Here is an 18,546-nt window from a genome sequence, read left to right as displayed (position 1 = left end):
AGATCAGTTTCTGTTTTCATTTCAGTTTCGGCTATTTTGTTCAATTTGTTGTGTATTGATATAGGAAAAAAGTGATACATATTAGTTAGTATAAATTCAGTTGATATTGCAATGAGCCAATGATGCAATCTATTATTTTGTTCATTTAAGTTAGTATCAATTTTGTTTCTGTTTATTTATTGATGCAGTTTCTATTTTGTTTATGTAGTTTTTGACTCATTTGTGTACTCAGTTCATTATTGATGTAGTTTGCCACTTTCTATTTTGATTTGCAATTTCTGATGTGGATCTTGTGGTTGTTAATTTGTTTGTCACTTAATCTGGTTGTTTGTGTTCAATTTGCAAGTTTGCAATCTGCAGTTTGCTTTTATTTTGTGTTTTTGCTTCTGTTTTGGTTCCATGTTTTGGGACTGTTTTGCTTTCATGTTTTGGTCTCATGTTCAATTATACTATTAATGCAGGAATTCAGTTTTAAAGTAGCTCTCTCTGTGGATCAAAGAATGAATGTAATTGGAAGTTGGAACGTGGAGTAAACTGGTTTATCGATTTCTATTTGTTTCTTTTTTCATTGGAAGATGTTTATGTGCAAGACTGCAATATTTGTGGATTAATGCTTTGTGTATTGTACTGCATCAGTTCATTGTTTGACTGTTACCTTTGTTTCATTGTTTCTTTTTCTGATTTTCATGCCATTAACTCATTAAGCCATTAAGGCATTAATGCATTGATTGCATTCTATAATAGTGTAATCTCAAGTAGTTATGTACTGTATTTCTGGAGATGGAACATTGAAGTTCATTAATTGATTCATTTTATATGTTCTGTGTTGCAGGAATAGCTCGGAAACTGTAAAACTCTCATTATTTGTTGTTATGTACAGGAACCGAAAACAGGTCAAAACCGAACCAAACTGAATGGTTCGGCTTCATAACGGTAAGATTCCCTCTTTTCTTTTTCATCAAAAACTTCTCTAGCATAGTCATTCTATCTCTCTAATATAATGATTTGAAGTTTAATCATGGTAGAACAAGAAATTTTAGACCCATTTTTTGAGAAAATTTTACATTTGATTTGCAATGGAGACATGGAAAAAAGAAGCAGATGAGTTCATTGATCATTTGAGCCCCTTTGGCCATTATTCCTGGTAAGATTCTAACTGAAATTATTTGGTGTATTTGAATCCATTGAGTAACTATACAACTTTACAACAACCTAATAATGGTGGCCTAATGATTATAAACATGATTTGTTCTACTATATTATGCTAGTAGAACATAATTTTGTCCCCACACGAAGATTGCAACTCATTTCTGTAAACACCAGAATCTGAAAACAAATAGAATGCAGACACATGTACAAAAATAATAATTTTATTAATAATTAAACTGTGGGTTACAATCTTTGGGTAATCCTCTGATTCTATCTCCGATGGTATGCTTGACTCAAGGGCGATTGACGCTTGATCTTGAGTCTTATGATGGTCACGAGGGTTGACACGTGACGAGTGCTTTGGCTTGAGGTTGGTGATGAACCGGCTATTTTGCAGCTTGAGGGTTCTTCACACGCTTGAAGAATTCTGAATTTTGGGAGTGATTTTTCTCTCTAGCTGGAGTCCTTCTCTTGATTTGAGAGGTGGTATTTATAGTGTCGGCGTCTCTCTCAATTTGGAATGCCTTGATGACATGTAATTAATTGTCTTTCCTTAATAATATAATTGAATCAATCAGCCTCAATTAATTGATTTAATCATGACCATTAAGGAATTCAGCCAATTAATTTGATGACTGATTTCGTCTTGATTATCAATTTAAATTAATTGACATCTAATCAATGGACGACATTTAATACTTAATTTCACTCTGAGTCAATTTATTTAATTTGATTGATCCGTTTTAATATCAATTGATTTAGTCGGAACAAATTTATTTATTGTTGTCGGTCCTTTCTTATGCCGCCATGTGTCGTTCTCAGAGTCCACATGGTTTTGCTAACTCACGAGCCACGCATACAGTTTGTGGGACCCGCATGCCAACTAAATTTGGTTGGTCATAATTCCAACTGTTGATTGAATTATTTAATGAATTTTATTTTCATTAAATTTTTTATGTCTACAATTGCATTCAATATTATGTAGAGCATCCCAATTAGGCTAGGTTCCAAACCCATTTTCAAAAAAAAAAAAATGTAGTGCATCTCCAAATTTTGTGTAAATCATCAGCTGTAGTGTGGAAGCTTGTGGCTGAAGTGGATAAAACGTTGATATACAGATCGTTTCCAGAGCGGAGTTCCGCTTTGAAATTATGGAGTGAATTTCGAGTTTTGGGTCACTTTTAGGTCGCATATCCACATCTCAACCGTTCTGTTTTTAGATACTAGTGTATAGATCATCTCTACAAATTTTCAGCCAAATTGATGATCGTTAAGGTATCTAACTCGCTTAAACCAATTGACGAACTGAATCTATCCAACCTGAACCGTACTAGCTTTAAGGCAGCTATCAATGTCTTAACGGTCATCAATTTGGCTGAAAATTTGCAAAGATGATCTATACACTAGTACCTAAAAACTGAACGGTCGAGATGCGGATATGCTACCCTTTTTTTTGAATTTTTGTTAAATACTATTTTACCCTTTGAGAAAGCCGAACAAAAAAAAGACAATGAACTGGAGTGGAGTTTTTTTTTGTTTTTTTGTTCTTTGAACTGGAGTGGAGTTTGATAATTCAAAGCTTCATATAAAATCGACAACAGCAGAACATTACTCTAGAGATCGTTGATTAATTGATTAATTGCAATTCGCTTTATCAATTAAATGTTGAATTAATAAATAAAAAAAACTGTCTCCTCCATCAATTGCTAGTTGACTACGAGAATGGCGATGATGCTGTGTTCGAAGTCATGGCCAAGCTACAATATTGGGGTTTCGGTTGGTGGTGCAATTGATATTGTTAAATTCAATGCGAATTGTCAAACTCAAGGATGATTTTGTTCTTAATTTCTCCCTCTCAAGAAGTAGAGAGAAATCAAAGTACAAGAGGGAAAGAGACAGATTTCTTGAAGGTGTATTTGGTTGATTTATATCTAGTTCCTTTATAACTTCATCTCACAATCACATAAAGAAAACATTATCTGCTTTGCTGTGCTGGGCATCGAGTCAATAGGCTGCTTAAGTGACTATCGGTTTGGCACAGATTTGTATTCTCGTTGGAATCTATCATCTTTTTTTAATGTAAAATGAGGGTATAATAGGAAGTTCAATGATAATATTTGACCCAAAAAAAATTAGAGAGTGTACATATTGATATGTGAATAAAATTTCTCCAGACCAAAACAAAATTTGTAAGAAGAAAGAGCAAATTGTATGCATCCCCATTATTTTGACGACAAGCATGATGAAACTATTTATGTAGGTGACTTAATGGCTCATAAAAGTAATAAAATGACACTCATGGCTGATTTATTATTATTGATTTACTTATTTCCAAAGAGGATTGGGAAGACCCAACACAATGCTAGTTAGCATTACGCCATTACCGAGTGCTTCTAAGAGAGACACACCTTGCAGGTACGTTACAAAGATTAGCTTCTGGCGTTCAATGAAATTTGACAAAATGCTACCCTACAAAGTTGCAAAAGTAGAATAGAAACGAAGCCATGAAGGCCCTCAAATAGGTATTAAAATGTTATGCCAGGTTATGACCTTATGGTTGTTATAGAGGGTAAATCGCGGGGTTTATCACTTTATTGACATGATAAATAAAAGTTGAGTATAAGGATTATTTTCTCTAATTAAAATTAGCAACATAGTGAAGGGAAACATCGTATTTCATAGCGATATGAAGGGAAACATCAAGTCCCCTACAGCCCTTGATATAACTATAGTTGAAGTTGAGATTTGTAGATATCATGGCCAGAGGTTGCAGCAGTTATTGGAGAGAGCCTAATTGAGAATGAGCTTGGAACAGGAGGTATCAGATACTTGTCATGGACACATGGAGACCAACTATCATCCCCAGCCAGGCCCATGTGCTTGTGATCAAGATGAACCTGAAACACCATAGACCATAATTGAATCTCTCTGAATTCAGAAAGATTAACCTAAAGAAACTAGTCAAATACTAATGAAGGTCTTAGAAAGAAAAAATATAGATGAATAGAAGAAAGTACCTCAATGTCATCTCCTCTGATAAGATCTTCATTGTGTGTTGCCCGATCCAGCTCAGCTGTGGTGTAATAACTTGCATTTAATTGCATGGGTGGAGAGCTGCCATATATTGAAGCATAGATTCCCAAACCGTCCTTGTTTTGAAATGTCACCCACCGAACATCTGCCCTACCTGAACATTCCCCAGGAACTATATAAGGGACATGCAGATCACTCACTTTCTGCTCATAGACTCCAACATGAGCAGCTGCTTTTCTGTCTGGATAACATTCAAATGGTCCTCTTCCGTACCATTTAATCTGGTCTATTGACTTCTCCAGGTGGAACTCAACTCCCACACGTGGCAGAGGAGGAAGGTTCGAACTTGGTCTAACATTGCATTCAACAACAACATCCCCTGAACCGTAGATTGTGTAAATCACATCAATTTCAATTAAGGCATTTGTGTCTTCCACCCCAGAACCGTCCCCACTGTTTGGAACACCGAGAAAAACAACAGCTACTTTCACAAGATGGTCAGTCATATTCTGTACAGAACAGCTCTTGGTAATATAATGAAGGTTATCAATATGCGCAGCTTGCCACTTGGACAAATAACTACTGGCACCTCCGCCTTTGTCATTATCTGTGGGTGCTCGCCAAAAACATGGAAATATGCCTTTCGTCATCAAAGGAACTCCTTCCACCTACATTTGTTATGATTCTTCTTTTCAGAAAGTAGGAACAATACTGAGAATGTTAACAAAAACTCTAAGACATGAAATCACAGTGGAACAGTAGTCCATAAAGATCCTTTGTAAAACAAGTCAAACATGATCATTTAAACACAAAACAGAACAAATAGCCAGACGAAGAAAATCATAACACATTGACAGAAGCTTCTACATCCAACTTGGGTACCCAATAATTCAGCATAACAAAGACTCCTGTCAAGTCCAGACTGTTGCAGTGAATCAACTGGATCAAATAAGTGTCTATTCAAGTTGAAATAAACAGTAAGAGAGAAATATGAGACTATAAAAGGTATTTCCAAACAAAATATCCTTGAAACTATGAGAAGATTGGAGGAGAACACCAACAGACCCTGAGAATTTATCTATGGGGTTTGACGCAAACCTCTGAACACCTCAACAGAGTCCCATCACTCTTGGCATGTAAACTGTCTTATTCAGTATGACCAAGTTATCGAGAAAGGGTCTGTTTTTGCTCAAATTTCTCAACCCAAATCACCTAAATTCTGTGGACGAGATAAATCTTTCCAACTAACCAAGAGATCCATCTTTCCTTTACCCACTACTTCCAACATAAGATTTTCAATCCTTTCTGCCACTTCAATGGATATCCGAAATAATGAGATAATAGATTGGAAGACCAGCTAAGATTAACTGCCTCCCACCCCGAGAAAAAAAAAATTAAAAATATATAATAAAAAGAATTGGCCCCCAATTGACTTAACTGCAAAAGAAATTGGTGACTACAGCCCTTCATCCAACTTCTCCATACATATCCCACCATTTTTGCTTCCGATACTAGACTGAAGAACCCCAGTCCACATATTCATATGCCTCCCAGAAATATCAAATAATTTAGCTTCAGTTTTCCCAACCATTGATATACTCATCCATCATCATTAACCCCAGTAGTTGCATCTAAAATCGACCCAACTCTCAAAAGTTCTTTGATATAGTGATGTAGCATCAACCAGAACCTAAATCAGTCTAAATGAAATTGGAACTAGGCTAACCAGCTGGTAGTCGCTAATATTCACGTTATCCTGTTTTTATGTATTGACTTGCTCACACCATCTCGCCTACCTGAGGAGCTATTGTGAGGGTAGGAGGATATTGAATAAAGATAGGTGGCTAATGTGGGTACTTCATGTAGGATATTGCAGACCCACTTGAAAATGGGCAAATGGGCCAGTCGAGTCCCACTCACCATTCCATTAGTGAAAAACACCTCACAAACTCTCATTTAGTCCAGTTTCATAAAATCTCAGCAATGTTGTGGTGTTGCCCACTACCATTGGGTCTAGTAGCACAAGTCTTCCATTTGTCAGTGGGAAGTCCTGAGTTAAACTCACAAGCTAGTTGTTGTGTATACTCAGTTCAAAAAACAAAACAAAATATATATATATATATATATATATATCAGCAGTGTTGAAGTGCCAATGAAAATGTATCCAGACCAAAGAGTTAATAAGTGCCTTCCTAAAACATGTACAACAAACTCATCAAACGTTAGGCACATTGAAGTAGTTCTCTAAAAACAAAAGCAAATGATTCCATACGATTATACATACTACATATATTAAAAACCCTGTCTATATCACCCAGATACTTTGTGACATTGAAAAGGGCTTAAAATCACAAACAAGAATCCAAAAGAGACTCTGGAAACACAACAAATAAACATCAGTGTATAACAGCTATCAAATTCAGCATAATAGATGAGAGGGACCACTCCCTAAAATCATGTAACTAAGTAGTTGAAGTTACTTCTGATTTTAAGGAGAAAATAAATTTTCTGGGAGATTCTAAACATGCTTCAGCATGCTATCAATATATAAACAAAAAAAACAATGGTGGAGAAAATACCTTCCAGCTTTCAACTGTTCCCATTTTAAGATTCAGTATAATCTCCCAGGCATTCTGTTGGCCAACTTTAAGTGTATCTCCAAGAATTTCCTTAAGGAATGTCGTATCTTTAGTCTTGATGACCTGGAAACCAAGGGCAATCATGAAAGGTTATTAACATAACAAGTTATGCAAACTACATTCTTAGTGGTGAGGTAGGTACTAAGCAAAAGCAACTACATGAGGAACAAATTCTCTTTTGGCAGGCAACTGGACTTGTGTAGATGAGATGACATGACCAGCTTCAACCCAGCATGTGGCATGCAAAAGCTTAGCACTTATTGTTAAGAAAAACTCCTCTGCTGATGATGAAGCCCATAGAGTATGCCACGGAGCTGACTGCAACTCAATATGAAAAGTCTTCTGGGGTTCAATCAAGGGAAGGGATAAATTTCCAGATCCAAGTTCACATCCATCTCCATGAGCAGCCCAGCTGAATTCCAATGCTTTTGTTGTTTCGTAAAAGTGAGTATTTGTTATCTGCAAAGGGAAATTCAGCTCCTGCAAGATGTAACAAAAATATGCAGAAAGCTAAGTATGTGAGAAGTACCTTTAGTGTTCCTTCACTAAATGAAACCTTGATTGGTTGGTACACATACTTCACTTCTGAAAACAATAATCAAAGCCATAATTAAATTGAAAGTTGACAAAACATACTAGTATTTTCTGTATTTTCTTAAGGAACTCCAAGGAAAATGGTAATTGTAAGAATGATACAGATCATCAACTTACCATGCATTGCAGGATGAGGAGTTCGATCGGGCCACACAAGGCCATTCAAACAGAAGTTTAAATCATTAGGAACGTCACCAAAGTCACCACCATATGCCCAGTGTTTAGTACCATCAGCACTATCTTTCAGTAAGCCCTATAAACAAAGAGAAAATATATTAGCCCCTGAAAAGTTCTGATTCTGAACAAATAGAAAACTGTGTCTTTGTGTGTGTATAAACTATAAATTTATAATGAAAAGCCAGCAGATCACAAATTACTAATTTACATATCATAAGGCTTCAATAATCTACACATATCAACTGAGATGGGATGACATTATTGTGGCAACCCTGTTGAGTAAAGAAAGTGTAAGAAGCATCACTTTTTCAGGTGCTTCACTCATCTTAGTCAAATGCCCATGGACTAAGATTTAGGCCAAATGAAATTATTCAGTGAGTGTGCTTTTATTGACTGTGACCTAGAACCAGAGACATGTCAAAGTGGTTTCTCATTTGCTAAAATTCAATAGACATAGAGAAAGGTAACTTAAGAACACTAAAGATACTTGACCTGATCAACCCACTCCCAGATAAAGCCTCCTTGGAGACCAAATGTGCCTTCAATTGCTTCCCAATATTCATGTATATTTCCATTGCTATTTCCCATTGCATGTGAATACCTGCGATTGATTTCAAAATCCTTAAGTGAAGATATTTACTTGCTCATGTGCATAAACAGATGTATCTTTGCATAACTTTACATAATAAAAAAACATGTTAGAATAACAATGGTTCTTGGCCCATACCTAATAGAATAACGGCTTAAGCTTTATAATAGTAATGAACTAACAAAAATTTTCATAGGCACTAAAGAAGAACCCCTATAAAAATACCCACAATTGCAACCTCCTGTACATATGGGGTTTCGTTTATGGAAGGCCCATGGCATAAAGACTAGTGTAGAGTACAGAATATTTGTTGATCAAATCCTATCTAGAACCGATAAAATGTTATTCAGACAATAACATCTGAATGAATAACAGAGAGCTTCAAATCCTATCAGCTTAAGACTTTTGGGAATAACAGCAAACCAAACAAACTTTTCCAAACCAACAATAACATCAAATTACGCACTCGCACAGTATTAGAGGACGTGTTTCATTTGGATCTTTTGCAATCTTCACAATGTCCCAAACACGCATATACATGGGGCATATAATATCTGTAGACGGGGTTCTGGATCCTCCCCCTTCGTAATGTAACAGCCGTGAGGGATCCTTTCCACGAACCCAACCTAAAGCAAATGATCAAAGCTCAATATTAATAAGTGATGGGAAAAGGTTAGAAACAGAGATACACTGAAAGCAACTTCAGTTCACACCTCACACCCTTCAAATTTTTGTTAAAGAACCATTATTATTTTAAACATTTATAATATAGCACAGAAAAGATACAGGAGGTAAAGAGTCTACAAAAACATAGAAAAGGTGATCTTAACTGACTACCCAACTTAACTAATAACACTCCAACAACTGAGAAATTTCAAAAGCTATCCCAAATGTAGGCCCTTCAAGAGTCTTAAAGTTTGTGATCAAGTAGTGCTTAATCCCAGATATCTCTGAATTTAGACGACGAAAAAGGGTTAGTTTATGTTTCCCATACAATTCCGATATGCTGACCATCTATACATGCCATAATGTTAATAATTATCAATTATTTAAAGTTGGTGTGCATTCTTCTTTCTTTGAGCAAAATTTAATTTCCCTAGTTATGCCCATGCCCAAATGATTCCAATTCTTGATCACTGATTTCCTTATTATATTGAAACCAAATCCATCAACATCACTTCAAGGATAACGAACTTAATATCAACATAATTCTAACAAACTATTTCCTTTTTCTTTTGTTACTTCACTGTTGTTGCAGTTTGATCTCTCAGTTCACTTCAAGTTCACCTTGATAGCACTCATTACCTTAAAACTCTAAAGCCAAATATTATTTTTCCAACAAAAAAGTTCATCCCCATACTAGCTTGGTTACCACAACACTAACCAGTTGTATGATATTTTGAAGAACTATCTGCCGTCCTGGGATTACAGCAAATAGTTTTCTTGTTTATCAACCCGAACTTTAATCTTTATTACAAACTTATTCAAATCGATTTTTATTATCATTTTTTTAGTTAATTTGAAACAGAGAAAACCTACTTTACGAAAACTTCTTAAAGCCCCACCCCTACTCCTCTAGAAGCTTTTAAGCATTGAAAATGCCAAAACAATATTGTCATAAAGAAATAAATCCGTATTAAGATTTGAAATGGTAATTCTGTAACCAAACCTAAAATGTTGATACGATTATGAATGAACTATTTATGAATGCTATATGATTTTTATTTAGCACATATATAGCACTAATAAAGGTTTCTTCAAAGCCTAACCAACATAACAAGATGACTAAAGCAATCAGTTACCAGCTAAAGCAGAATGATTAGGTCCATATCCAGATTCATTTCCCAAGGACCAAGAGATAATGCACGCATGATTTTTGTCCCTCTCAACCATGCCCATCACACGGTCCAACATTGCAGTTGCCCAACTGGGTTCCAAAGTCGGATGTTTCACATGTCCAGTATAATCGAAACCATGGGTTTCAATATTGGCTTCATCTATCATGTACATGCCAAACATGTCGCAAAGCTCATACCAGCGGGGATGTTGAGGATAATGGCTGTTTCTTACAGCATTGATATTGTATTGCTTCATTAAAACCAAATCCTGTATGAAATTATTAACTCAGTAAATATAACATCTACTTAAGTTCCTATCAACTAACAAGCATAGAATGGAAAAGAGGGAGCTAAAGTGCTAAAGTAGGTGTCACCTTAACCATGCACGATTCTATATTTGTCTTCCCCAGACGCGGATGGTGCTCATGCCTGTTCACACCCCTTATTGTTATTGGATGCCCATTAACGAGCAGCTGCTTAGGGGCTTTTGATACTTGTCGTATGCCTACTAGGCATGATTCACAGTCCACAATATTGCCAGATGTATCTTTCAATATCACAACCAGAGTGTACAGATTCGGCTGTGCATGAGTGTAAACAACCAGACAAGCCATTAGGATGAAATATCTATGTAAGTACTAAAAGAAAATAGTGTAACAAAGCACCGGAGAAAGTTAATTACAGTGAATTAACATTAAATAGTAAGTCCACAATGTTTGAGCGGTCCATCAAACAGAGAGATGAGAGCAACCCCAAACCCAGGAAACCGAGAAAGGAACTTCTATTGAAAGAGGAAGCCAGAAACAAGAAACAGCCATGGACAAGTTTACAGCTCCAAGAAACAAAACAGAAACAAAAATGACTACAACAGGACTGGCCTAAAATCAGATAAAACCTAGGCTAAAAACAAAAACAAAACAAAACAAAAAAAATCAACGACAGCAGCCTTAATCTAGAAAGACAGGAGAGAGGAGCCTTTAAATGTAACAGAGACTGAAGCCCACAGGGTTGACAAGAACCTAATTTTCTCCAAAAGTTCTTCCACCTTCACTCCATAACCCCTTATCCCTTTCCATCAAAATTACAGCCAAAACACTGCAACCCAAGGAGCTGTAGCCATTTTCCCTTTGCCAAAGCCAGTCTGAATTTCACTTGCTGAGCAAAGGTTACACATGATGCACAGATGGGGAGAAAAATAACAACTTGGCCTTCTTCACCAAAACACTCCCGAAGAAAAAATATTTTTGTATTGCTCAAAACATAACGGAATGTACTGCTCAAAATTATTTACACTTTAGAACAAAATAAGAAGAAAGAAAATATATTAATAAAATAAGCGTCCCACCTGCTCTGCAGACCAAAGCCTTGGCACTTCCAGTCTCCCTACAAGCAAATAATCACGAAATCCAAGAACTGTCCTTGGTGAGAGATCAAGCTTTAGATTAGCTACATTTGACGAGAGCAGATCAGCAGATCCACCACTGCTGTTCCAGCTCCCACTGTCAAATAATGCAGCTTCTATAGTGAAATTATCAAGAACACTGTCTTTGGATGTTTCTTGGGAGTCATCTATTTTCACTTCAACCTGGACAAAAAGCACATAAAATAAAAATTCAGACCTTGGATAGATCAATGACTATTGCATTTTGATAGACGGGTAGATTCTAAAAGCATGAGTAATGAATCTATGACATTTCATGTACGTTTTGGAATAAGAAACGAGACTTTATCACACAAAGCTGATGGCTTACAAAACACTACCTGCTATGGCAAGTGCCCGCCATCTAAATAAAACACAAAATATCATGGTTATATTTATTGTGCGTTTGAAATAAAAAGATCCTAAACACCAAGAAGTTGAAAACAAAAAGATCCTTCTCAATAATAAAGTCTTGCCTGTAGGTCTGCATAAGAGAAATCCTCAGCCAGATTCGATTTGAAGAAATAGTCTGCAATAAATACCTGCACATCAATTATTTGGAAGATTTAATGTCATGCAATGCTACAGTAAAGTCAGAACAAAATTTTCATCTGATAAATCAGGATGATAAAGAACATGTATGAGACATATGCTTATTCAAAATCAAATTTAAATTAGCACATCAATGAACTCGGTCAAACTTCCATTTACACATTCTACTATTACATTTTCCAGTTTCTTTGCCAGCTATATGTCTATTTTGCACAACATGCAAAGGAGGTTGGGGAAGAACAAAATCATGTGTATGTTTACAAATAAAGAGATGGAATGATCTTTTCATTTGCATAGATAAGTAGCCACGTGAATCATCAATGCATATATAAATGTCCATAGTCTTCAGCTATATGCTAACTCCCAGAGTGGCCGTTGCTTAAAGTTTAATGTAAGTTTGTAACTAATAAAAAACAAAGAGATTTAAAAACAAGAAAGATAACTGAAACCTGTGGCTTGGAAAGAAGAAGCACATCACGATGAATGCCAGATAACCACCAATGATCTTGATCTTCAAGGTAAGAGCCATCACTCCATCTAAATACTTGAACAGCTAGTACATTTTTCTTGTCCGTCCCACAAGGATTACAATAATCAGTTATTTCAAATTCAGCAGGAAGTCGACTGTCCTGACTGTCCTACCACAAGAGTGAAGATATTTATTAATGTATGTAACAGGGCGTTCTTACCAAACTATGCATCCCTCATATGAGGAAAGCAATCTACACTTGATGTAGCAGTACTTTAAGGTAGAATGGTAGGATCCATAAGAATGATAAGACAAGTTTTTCCTTTTTTCAGTACATGGTACAAGAACAAATTTACCATCTCAACTATGTAGGTTACGACTCATTCTGTTTCACTGGGTAAAAATTCAACTTGACAAAATTAATATGCTAACAGATTAAAAATCACTAAATAATTCAAATGATACTGTTTAAGAATTCCTCCACTACCAAAAAATAAAAGATAATCACAGATCTGAGGACTTTATGAGCAGTAGATTTCTTATCATTTAGTATCAGGCACAAAAGAGTACCAACACTCAGCTTGAAGATGTGCTTCAGCATGTATGTTAGTGTACCCCTCTCCTTCAGTATTATTCTTTACTTTTTGTTTAATTTATTTGACTGTTATTATGTACATTGCAAAAGAAAACTCTGTATTCATAAGTCTTAGTCACTATATTCCCTGCACTAGTTCTAGAAACATCTACGTTGGGGACATAATGTCCATGTAAACTACACATCGACAGGGAGATGATTCAATGAATCAAAATTTAATATATAGTATAGAGGGAAAGCATCTGCTCATAAGAAATTAGTATGAAAGTATGAATTAAAATTAAAACAAATAAAAGAGGGTCTTCTACAAGTATCTGTTACCTATATCCTACAGGAACTCCATTTATCCATGCACAGAAGGCAGAATCGACAGCTTCAAAGTGCAACAAAATTCTGCGACCTGCCAAAAGGTAATGACTGTCATATAAAGTATAGCTGGCTTAAGATAAGAAAGAGCACATCAGCACACAAACATCAATAATAATAAAAAAAAAATTATCGAAGGACGCTACAGATCACTGTAAGCCAATGATCACATTAACCATATTATTTTTTGTCACATAATCAGCAGAGTTGAGTAGTGTCTTTAAATGAAAGCCATAGATAGATGTACAATACTACTACCCAATGTAAACCAATAACTATTTAAACATATCCAACAGATAACATAGGACTCACATTCTACAAATATTTCCTGTACATTGTCACCGTCGAACAAGAAAAATGGTTACAGTTTACAGTATTAATAAAGTTTAAAATAAAGCTTATTTAGATGTGTGCAAGATATAACCTAGTACAGTTTCTGTACTGTACTGGGAAAAAAATGGTAGCATCATCAAATAGTAAGCAACTATATTAATCATCATACAAGGATGTGTGCAACATATAACCTGGTACAGTTTCTGTAGTGTACTCGGCAAAAAAAATGCTAGCATAAAATAGTAAACAGCTATGATAACCAGCATACCCTTCCATTCTTTGGGGATGACAAAATCTGTCCTATAGCAGCCAGTAGGGTTGTCCACATGAACAAAAGGTGGATCAAGAGGAAATGGATATTCAACGTTAGTATATATAGGCCGATCAAATCCATGCATCTGCCAATTTGAAGGAACTGTTCCATTAGAGAGAATAGAATAATGAGACATGGTTACAGGATAAAAGTTGCATGATATCAATATCAAGTTTCCGAATCCTTACAAAGATAAGGAAGAATCATTATTAATAAATAACATAAATAGCTCATTAACTTGTTCAATGACAGCATCATTAAAGCTAAAATAACACTATAAGGATGTCACGAGCTAAAAAATACCATTAATTTAACTAAAAAAAATAAGAAAAAAATGTAGAAAAAGAGAAATATGGAATCATCAGATCATAGTACCGGCACTTGTGAAACCATTTTAATAATTACATAAGCTTCAATTACACCTACAGTTCATACCATAAATTAATATCTGAAAACTGAAGAACTGCCATATTACTGTACAATGTGGTGAAAGCTGTCTGGGGAAATTGAAGAATTTTGGGTCATCAACTCATCCAGATTCCCTGATTCCCAAAGGCTGTTGTTAACTGTAGACTATTCATTTTTAGAAAAGATAAGCAAGCTGAAACCTTATGGGGTATAATATTATATTTCGAGGATCTTACTCATCATACAGTTTTGGGAGTGGAAGATCATTGGGATCAGGTGCGGGTTTGGTCTGCTCTGTACGCATGGGCTACTACTGAGTTTGGGGACTATTCCCTTCTATAAATCAGTTAGTCTCAATCATTTTTCCATACTAGTTGCTTCAAACTTAAACAAGAATGGCACAAAAAGTTTATTGTCCATGAGACACCAGATACAATCAAGAAAAAAATAATACCAATATCTAAAGAGTGAGGTTCTTTCTTTCTCCCTAGGCTGTGAGCATAGGATATTGTCCGCTGTTTTTATATTCAACTCTTTAATATGAATCATAATTCATTAAAAGAAAAGAAACTGTGCACCTCAGAACAGTGGATAAGAAATCCACTGAACTGAAAAAAAAAAAAAAAAATATATATATATATATGTATATATAAAGGCAAAGAAATAACAAGAACTTTCAAAAACTAGAGAACAGCAGCTCTCCAATATGAAGAAATAACAAAAAGAAAAGTATCCCAATCTCTGAAATAACTCAGGCCCATAAAGAGGCAAGAACGTGAACCCTCAATAATAGGAGATCTCCTGATCAAATACTTTATGCGGCTGCAACAATAACCACTCAATGTGGACTCTTTAATCATCAAAGGCCATGCAAAAGCAAGTTCAAAAGCTTATCATATAGCAGCCTCCTAATGAAAATTTTGTTAAATTAAACTATGATGGTTCAGGTTGTTAACAGCATAATGGAGCTGAAATGGTTTTGTTATTAGAGATGACAGAGGAAGTCCTATTGTTGCTTCTCTTGGTCATACTAATGTCCTGTATTGTTGCTTCTCTTGGTCATACTAATGTCCTGGAGGCTGAACCTACTGCTTTAAGAGCTGGGCTTATGGCAGCTGCTACTCATGGTTATACAAATCCCAAAGATTCTGACTGACAGTATGAAGGACAAGATCTCAGTTCCTTGAGGATCAAGGTTCTAGTTAGAGGCATCAAGAGCATCTCCTTATCATTTCAAAAAGATACAAAGGCAAGCGGTGGAGAGGAAACTAATGGTAAGATAATACAATAATTCTTTGGCATCATTATATAATATATGCATATTCTATTGGTTTGTTATTTTCTAAATAATCATCTCCTCATCATTTCAATAATTCTTTGTCCAAAAGAGCTACACCGTTGGGATGTGATGTAACTATTACTTGTACCTAAACATATGTCAGGTCTTACACAAAAATAAACGTAAAGATACATATATGTTTACCTGGCAAAGTTTTCCACTCAGAATCCTGAAACGCAGTGTGGTAAAAATTCAAAGGAACATTTCCAGGAGTGGAAGCTAAGTAAAATTTCCAATAGCCTGACAAAGACTCCACAAAAGGCAAGCCCTTGATCCAAAGAGCTGCACTATCAAGAGCTTCAGGAACAGCATCATCATTCCAAGGTGCAGAGTTGGATACCATAAAATTCACTTTGTTGCGTTCATACCAGTATTTAAGAGATCCTAAACAACATATAAAACATTAGATTTCATCATTAAATATCTCACATGGGTAGGATGCCAGGACAATTAACAAATGAATAAGATAATAACAATGCTAAAAAGATGCCCTTTGTTTTTTTTACATTATTGCAGAATCAGTTACCCGGGCAAACACCTTAGGGCATAGCATAGCCTTAAATAAAGTTAAGGGCGGTTCGGGAGGTCCTCTATTCAATCCTTTTCCTTTTTCTAACCTCTGTCCTATCCATTAGAGAGGACGCATTAAGGAATTTCAAAATTTCTTATAGTGAGATTGAGCATCGCTGCAGCCACATCCAAGGTTCATCTTCTTAAGGAGTGTTTTTAAAATGGGTCATTTTCCTAAAATCTCAAAGTATTATGTAATTAGATAAACTGCTGAGCTTGAACACACACAAACATATATGAACTCAAAAGTTCACAACTTTAAGCCCAGTTCATATCTTTATATCTGAAATCCAATACGACTCTGAAATCCAACATGAACACAGTATTAATGGCTAGTCAGAATACTGAAACTGAGATGGGTCTCTCACCTTCAATTGATTCATGGCAACGTAAAGTGACATGTGCATCTCTCTTGTTCCACTTGATGAAAGATTGGTCCTCCCACACATGATGTCCATTCTCTAAGGGAGAAACCAGTTGACCCATCATAGAAGCAGCCATGGCCTATCTTAAACAGATTGAATCATCAAACTGAAATCGATCGATCACTGCGATTCACTTGAGACTTGAGAGAGGCACTGTTTGGTGATCGTGTGGATCAATCAGAAACTGAAACTGGATATTTGTCTTTCGACCATTAACTAATCTTTTCGCACAATATTTGTGTGTGTGTGTGTATATCCTCTATATAGGTATATATCCTCACTGCTATCTCAAAAATATTTGTGTGTGCGTATATATTATATTATATTATAAGGAGAATATCACAAATGGTCACTCAACTTTTATCTATTCGACATTATGGTTACTCACCTTTTAAATATATCACTTTGATCACTCAACTTTACTCTGTTATTCACTTTAATCACTTTGTTAATTTTTTTCATTAACAAAAAATTATTTGCCACAATATTGATGATATTTTCGTCCAACCAATTGTGAAAAATTGATAAATCTGTATTAAAATGATTGAGAGAAGTGATTAAAGTGAGATAAAATGCTCATTTGGTGACTAAAGTGATTGATAGAATAATAAGTGAGTGACCAAAGTGATATATTTGAAAATTAAGTGACCAAAGTGTCGAATGAGTCATAGTTGAGTGATCATTTTTGAAATTCTCTCTATATTATAATAGGAGACTGAAATGATCATATTATTCTTTATCATATTAATCATTTGTACATTGGTATTTAACCACGTATAGGTTTAATGAGACCACCATATACATCGGAAGTTTTACCGTATCAATATATTAAGAAAATTAGTTTTATATGTATAGAGGTAAGGTCTCAAACTAGTCTACCAATATATGGAGCTAGTCTACCTCTTAATTAAATTAGTTTATTTGATGTATTCGTACATTGATGTACCTTGGAAGAACTCTCATATGTACACCTATAGTTATATATACATGGAGTTTTCTCTTAAACACAGTGGAATTACATTGTTAACAATTTGTCCCCAAACTCAGTGGGTCAACTTCCGCAACTACCAAATTCCGGACTTAAGTTTAAGGTTGGGAGCTTTTGAGTAGGTCTTGAAAACCAAACCCGACCAATAAGGGTGGCTAACTGGCTAATGTAGGTGGGATGGCGGGTGATCACCTGTGGAGGAAGAGTACCCTCGAGAGCTAATAGTGTTCAAAGAAACCACTTCTTTTTTCTCTTTTTTTTTTTTCTTTTTTTTTTTTTAAGAAAATGAAAACAACTACAACATAAAGCCTCTAGTAAACCAACACCAAACTGATTTAGATTGAACCAAAAGGGGTAGCATCTTTCTCTAAATACAGAGATTCTGATTCGCATGGCCAAGAGATGTCACAGCATTTGCCACGAAATTTGCCTCACGATGAACAGGCTTGAAAGAAATGCTCTTGAAGTTTCTTGCAGTGGCTTGATGACAGTAATAGTAGACCTTTGATTACATCACACACACAAAAAAAAAAAAATTATTTCCACTTCACTTATTTTCCACATGCATTTTTTTTCCCATTTGTAGCTATACCGCTCGCCATTTTTGCTCTCTGTCTTCATTCACTGCGGCTCTGCTATTGCATCCGGTTCCAGCTGGAGGACCTTTTTTGTCTGGCGTCGAACACTACTTCACTGGCTCTGCATAGGTATGTAGTTATTAGGAAAATTTATGATTTCAAGAGTTGTGT

General features: G+C 35.5%; 1 protein-coding gene across 2 annotated transcripts; it reads right to left on the bottom strand.

The window, feature by feature from the left end:
* Positions 1-3,709: 3,709 nt before the first annotated feature.
* Positions 3,710-17,052, bottom strand: LOC112175601 (beta-galactosidase). Of its 2 annotated transcripts, XM_024313309.2 has the most exons (17): positions 16,753-17,052; positions 15,959-16,198; positions 14,023-14,169; positions 13,377-13,455; positions 12,441-12,624; positions 11,916-11,981; positions 11,365-11,604; positions 10,394-10,600; positions 9,984-10,287; positions 8,648-8,807; positions 8,085-8,193; positions 7,533-7,668; positions 7,351-7,406; positions 6,981-7,280; positions 6,762-6,884; positions 4,167-4,850; positions 3,710-4,046 (listed from the first exon to the last, which is right to left on the bottom strand). In XM_024313309.2, exons 1-17 carry the CDS (start codon positions 16,883-16,885, stop codon positions 3,876-3,878), a joined length of 3,339 nt encoding a protein of 1,112 aa, XP_024169077.1. In that variant the 5' UTR covers positions 16,886-17,052; the 3' UTR covers positions 3,710-3,875. The 2 variants fall into 2 exon arrangements, with proteins under 2 accessions (XP_024169077.1, XP_040368054.1); XM_040512120.1 differs by lacking the exon at positions 16,753-17,052 and having other exon boundaries at positions 14,023-14,152; positions 15,959-16,097.
* Between the last annotated feature and the right edge of the window lie 1,494 nt (positions 17,053-18,546).

Source organism: Rosa chinensis, chromosome 1 (assembly GCF_002994745.2).
Source record: "Rosa chinensis cultivar Old Blush chromosome 1, RchiOBHm-V2, whole genome shotgun sequence".
NCBI classification, from domain to species: Eukaryota; Viridiplantae; Streptophyta; class Magnoliopsida; order Rosales; family Rosaceae; genus Rosa; species Rosa chinensis.
Note: the sequence above shows the minus strand (reverse complement) of the source record. Positions and strands in the feature narration are given on the sequence as shown.